The 5,968-nt window shown below is 29.7% G+C and overlaps 1 protein-coding gene across 1 annotated transcript; it reads right to left on the bottom strand.

Annotated features, from left to right (window-relative positions):
• Positions 1-4,626: 4,626 nt before the first annotated feature.
• LOC133673838 (transcriptional corepressor SEUSS-like) lies at positions 4,627-5,682 on the bottom strand. The gene is made up of 2 exons (XM_062094743.1): positions 5,260-5,682; positions 4,627-5,048 (listed from the first exon to the last, which is right to left on the bottom strand). Exons 1-2 carry the CDS (start codon positions 5,306-5,308, stop codon positions 4,687-4,689), a joined length of 411 nt encoding a protein of 136 aa, XP_061950727.1. The 5' UTR covers positions 5,309-5,682; the 3' UTR covers positions 4,627-4,686.
• Between the last annotated feature and the right edge of the window lie 286 nt (positions 5,683-5,968).

Here is a 5,968-nt window from a genome sequence, read left to right as displayed (position 1 = left end):
TTAGGTTATTTTCCTGGATTATTATCTTAGAAAATTTAGGTTGCAACTCCATTGATTTTTATAACACGCCTCTATGTCACCTTATGACAATGACAGTAAAAATAAATATAATCACATTAATACTTTCTTTGTTTTTTTTAATTTTAATTGCAACATTGTTCTCATTTAATTAGAAAATTCTATAGGTTCAATTCTATAGGGGTCAACTAGTTGTAATAAGTCAATGTTTGAAAGACTTTCATATTAGATCTAGAATATGTTGTTTGGGCTAGTTATGTTAGTTTCCCTCTTTATATTTGGATTTTTAACTTGTTTATGATTTTTATTTATTTTTTCCCTTTCTGATTAGGGCTATAAGTTTTCTACCTTATTTAGTTTATTTTTGAATTTATTTTAAGGAATAAACTACGTTAAGAAAAAATATTCAATCAAATTAGAGTTTTTGTGACCCTATTTTGCAAAATTTATATTTATTATATTTATTATCTTTCTTATGTTATTTTTGTTTGCATTAACATGAGGCCAGGTATGGAGTGGAGGTGAAGTGAGGTGAATCGATGGTGTTGGGTATGCTTTTGATTTTGACTTCATAACAAAAAATTAGGTTTAGGTTGAATGCATTCCCTATTGATTTTCTAGTTTGTATTAAATTACTATTCTTGAATGCTATGTAATTTGTAGTATTACACTATTCATGATTTGGCTTGCAAGTTTGATTTTTGTATAATTAGGTTACTCCCTTCTAGACTCACATATATATATGAAGTAAGATAATCAAATGAAAATATTGATAGCAATTAATTCCTAAAAACCTATTCTAAATCAAAATCTAGTTTGATCAACCCAATTTTAGTTTCGAGGTATAAATGGTACAATGAGGATGATATTGCAAATTTGACCTTTTTGCCGGTTTAAAAAACATTCTCAAATGAATTTTAGATTAATCCATTTTTAATCTTGCCTTAATTTGGAATTAGCCGGTTTATATTCATCTACTTGGCCTTAACCAAACCTTGAAAAAAGGATAGAACATGTGAATTGTTGTCCAATTCACATAATGAGTATCAGTTTATAATCAAGAACGTACTTGAGCCAGTATTAAGTATGTAAATGGCAAACATAGACACATGTTCAATTAGAAACAGAGACTCCTTCATGCATATGTACATGTTACTTTTTAAAGAAGAGTTCATGAAAGCCATTGAAAGCTTATATGGTTGTTATTTTCAGAGTCCGTGGAATAAGTCGAGGTATGCGCAAACTAGCCCGGACATCCATGTTAATAAAAAAAAAGTTCGTGAGGGTACTTTCCCTCTTACAGTATCCTTAAAGTCAACCAGAAGCCAACTTATGAAAGTGAATTATTATTATTATTATTACTTTTTTCTAGTTTCAGCTGCTATATAACTGAAGCTCTGCGTTTGACATATTTATAGCAAATCTCGCTCATACCTCATATTCGAGGGATTAAGCTAAGAGGTTACCTCGAAAGTGATTTCAACGATAAACAAGAGGGCCTAAATTGCATGCCATGGTAGCATGGGATTGAACTCCTTTCAAGTATTGAGATTTAATATTTTTATAGCCACTGCTTTTTAAAATATTTTTTTATTTAAAAATATATCAACATAATATATATTTTTTTATTTTTAAAAATTTATTCTTAACATCAACACATCAAACCAATATAAAAAAACCCAAAAAATAATTTTAAGCAAAACAAATTCAAATTTTTGACAAACATACTACTAATCGCGTTGCCATACATGTTCAAACTACATCTATCCACTCCAAGGTCGATCTTTATCCAACTCATATTTTCCATTGTCAGTGTAGATTTTCAAAATCAGCTTTTGAATAACCAGTAATGAGTGCGTATTTAATAATGTCGTGCAAATACTTTTACAAAATTATTTTTTTAATTAAAAATGCATTAAAATAATATTTTATTTAATTTTTTATATTTGTAATATCAACACATCAGAATAATTGAAAAACATATATAAAAAAATCAATTTAATATTTTTTAAGCAAAAAGTAGTTTGAAAAGCACTTTAAGTGCGTGTTTGGTAATATAATACAAGATATTTTTCAAAAGTGTTTTTCAATTAAAATATATCTAAATGATGTTTTTTCATAATTTTTTTATATCTCCATATTAAAATAATTGAAAGGCATTTGAAAAAAGTATTAATTTGATGTTATTTAGATAAAAAATATTTTAAAAAACAAAAGTTACAACAATACTAAACTAATGATAAAAAAAAAAAAACAGATTGAACCAAATTAACAAACAAAGCTTGAGTACTCAAGGCTTAAAGTCAAGCTTTCAAATTCAAACTAAACAAAAAATGACACATGAAAACCCATCAACAATGGTGAATAAACAAAATATTAGCCTAATTTCAGATGTACAGGAGACAAGCTTAGTTTTAGAGGAAGGTGTAGCCAAGGATCAACTCATCAAACAAACTAGGCTATGCCCATTATAACTATGCTCAACAAATAATTTGAGCTAGGCCTAATAAAAACATTCTAATAAGTAATAAGGATCTAGCTCCTTGCTCACACACATTTTCAATTCTTTTCCTTTTTATTGTTTAGGTTGCAAATTTGCAAATTCTGAATATGGAATAATTCAAAATCTTTGGATTGAAATCGAATTGATCGATGAGTCAACCATGATATAGTAGCATATAATCTTATGATTTTTGAAATTCATCAATTTTAACTATATGGCTTGTCGCACATGTGTGCATGGTGTTGCGACATCAGGATTAAAGAATTACTATCTAATTGTTTGGTTCAAGGTTACTAGAAGATCCAGATAAACTGGTCTTATTTGAGATTTCAGGATAAAAGATTGGTTGTTGTGAGAGAAGATATTAGTACCCCTAACACACTTTAATTGAGATAAATTACATTGTATGATCTGGATGTGGTTTAAAAGTGTTCACGGGTTCCTAACTGATGGTCCGTTTATGGCTTAGAACTAAGATTTATGCTCGTAAATAAATCTAACATTTCAAATTTATTATGGGTAAATTCTTATAGCAAAAATCCATGCAAGTGCCCTGACAGGGTTTACCTATCATAAAAGGCAAAAATATTTTCCTCAACTAGTATATTGTGATGAAAAAAATACTCTTAATTAAAATTGATGTATATCCAAAATAATTATGAGAATTTTCTAGTCAACTTTTGAAACTTAAATACCAGCCTACTGGTAGATCCAATATTTATACCAGAATGTTGACCATTAATTTTCAGGAATTAAAGTGTTTAGGCTTATTGAAATATTGGTCAAATCCTTAAAGAATTTTACAAGCTTATGGCATTTTCTAAAAAAAAAAAATTCTAAAAACATTTCTCTCTTTTTTATAAACAAAATGCAATTTTTTGGATTATGTTGTATGCAACAAGCAAAAATTAGTTTTTAGTTTTTTATTATTATCTATTTATGTAAGGCCATTTTAGTGAAACCATTTTTTTTCCCCTTAGAAAACTGTCAAAATGGATTTAAGGATGTGTTTGCCAAAAATCTTCTTAGGCCAAAAAATCCTTAACAAAATATTGTTCAAATAAATAAAGCTTTAAGTACCTAACCCAAAACAAAACCAAACAGTTTGACCCAAAGACACTGGTTCAACTATGAATCGAACAAAAAACCAAGGTTTAACTTGAAAACTAAACCAAAATAAAATTTTAAACTGAAACAAAATCAAAGTTGAAAATTAACACAAAACATAAAAATTTTCGAAAAAAAAACGGATCAAAACTTAAATCGTGAAGAACACGAAGAACATTCATTAAGAACCTAACAAACACAAATCTCAATCTAGACAAGTTTTTATGCATTTAAGGCCAGGGTTTTATTCGAAATCATGTAAGGATCCATAATCTATCATTCATTCACTTCGATTATCAAAAAATCAACACGATTTTGTCAAAATAGGTTTTGGTTCAAAGACCCCATAAACTTGTTATTAATATAAATAAACCTTAGATTATCTACTAGTTAAGTTGCCCAAATGATTTAGTGTAAAGAAATGGACAAAAACTGGTCCAAATCATAGGTCTAAGGCAATGTTCTTTCCAAGAACATAAAGAAACTGAACCCAGCAATCAGTACTAAAAAATATAGTAATTAGCAACTAACTACTCCGTTGTAAATAACATTAAAATCCGTTGCTAAAACAATTGAGCAACGAAATCAGCAACAACAAATATCAGATGCAGATTTGTCGTTGCTGATTTTTTAGCAACGGATTTGTCCGTTGCTGATTTTGCAGCAACGAAAATTCTGTTGCTTACAATCAGCAACGGATTATCCGTTGCTGATTGATGAATTATTTACAATCAGCAACGGATAATCCGTTGCTAACTATATTATTTTTATTAAATTAATTTTTTATTTATTTATCAAAATGATTTTTAATTTGTTTAATTAATTATTTATGGATATTTTAAAAATTATGGAATATATATAACCAACATAAATTAATATTAAAAAAAACTGTATCACTAATAAAAAATGGAATAAAAATAATATTCATATTATAAAAATTTAGTTCAACTTGCATGAATACAAATAAGCCAAAATGCAATAAAAAAAATAACAAAAGATACAATCATGATGCTAGTTGCGGAGACGAACCATGATATTGTGGATCGACACAAGATGAATCAGGATATAGTGGTCGAGGTGGAGTAACCAGGAGATGGAATCTGAACAGAGTTTCCTCCATAGGGACTGCTTGCATTATTCATAGAATTTTGGTGTCTTGAATTCATTGAATTTTGGTGGAGAAGCCCCACGACAGTGCTGGCAGACGTGGTTGCAGATGCTGTGGTGAGTGAGTTATTTACACTAGCCATACCATTGCTAGCAGTGATTTGCATTGGGACTTGGGCTGAACTTCGATCACTATTTGAGTTCTGGGGTATTGTTTGCAGTTGCTGCTGCTGCTGCTGTCCCTCAGGCTGTGAAGCTTGACTATGGAACCCAGATGAAGAATCTGTCCTCCGAGGGAACTTGGCCAAACTCTCTGAAACAAAATAAGTAAATAAATAATTCAGTGCACAACATGACAACATAGGACAAGTATGGTATGATGGTGATAAGTATGATTATCACAGCAACAACACCATGGGCATGAATTTTTGCAGGAAACATTCACGGGGACACCTTCAAAAAATCACCAATATAAAAGTAAAAATAATAAAATAATAGCCCAAGTAAGAACTCGTCAAACATACCCATTGGTCCAGTTCCTGTTTCTCGGCTATAATCAATCAAGTCTTTCATACTATTTATCACTTCTGATATCTGCAATGATATGGAACAAATTATTATGAGAGAAAAAAATCAATCAGACAGCAGATAAATTCAGCAACCTCATTAAACATCCTTGAAATCACCATTATCCATTTGACATTTTTACAGTTAAAAATCTTTTCAGTGCCATATCCAGACTTTAAGGAATCATAGGTAAATGTTGGCAAAATAATTAAGATCATTTTCAGCTGTTTGTGACAGATTTGTTAAAGCATGGGATAAGCAGGTAGAAGTCATCTAACTTCAACCAGCATTCATTACATTATCAAAAATTTACAACCCCAGATCATTGCAAAAGTTATTTGTTGCAATAAACCCAGTGGTTCAGACCTAAAGATATTTCCAAGCCACGATTTCAAACAACCATGGTAGATAAGGAAATTTATAATTACAGTGGCAAATCAATGCCACAATATATTATAGAGATATTAATTAATCTATAGTGAATAGAGGATATTAATTACTATAATGAATAGAGGATGAGGCAATACAATGTAAGCTGGGGTAAAAAGAAAACATATTTGCATAAAGGTAAGCTAGAAGCATACAGAAATCATGATATTCCAGTACAAAATTAGCTCTTAAACTGTTGTATCTAATGGAAGAAATCATGATATTCCAGTACAAAAT

Source organism: Populus nigra, chromosome 15 (genome assembly GCF_951802175.1).
Source record: "Populus nigra chromosome 15, ddPopNigr1.1, whole genome shotgun sequence".
NCBI lineage: Eukaryota > Viridiplantae > Streptophyta > Magnoliopsida > Malpighiales > Salicaceae > Populus > Populus nigra.
This window is presented reverse-complemented; position numbering and strand designations above follow the sequence as displayed.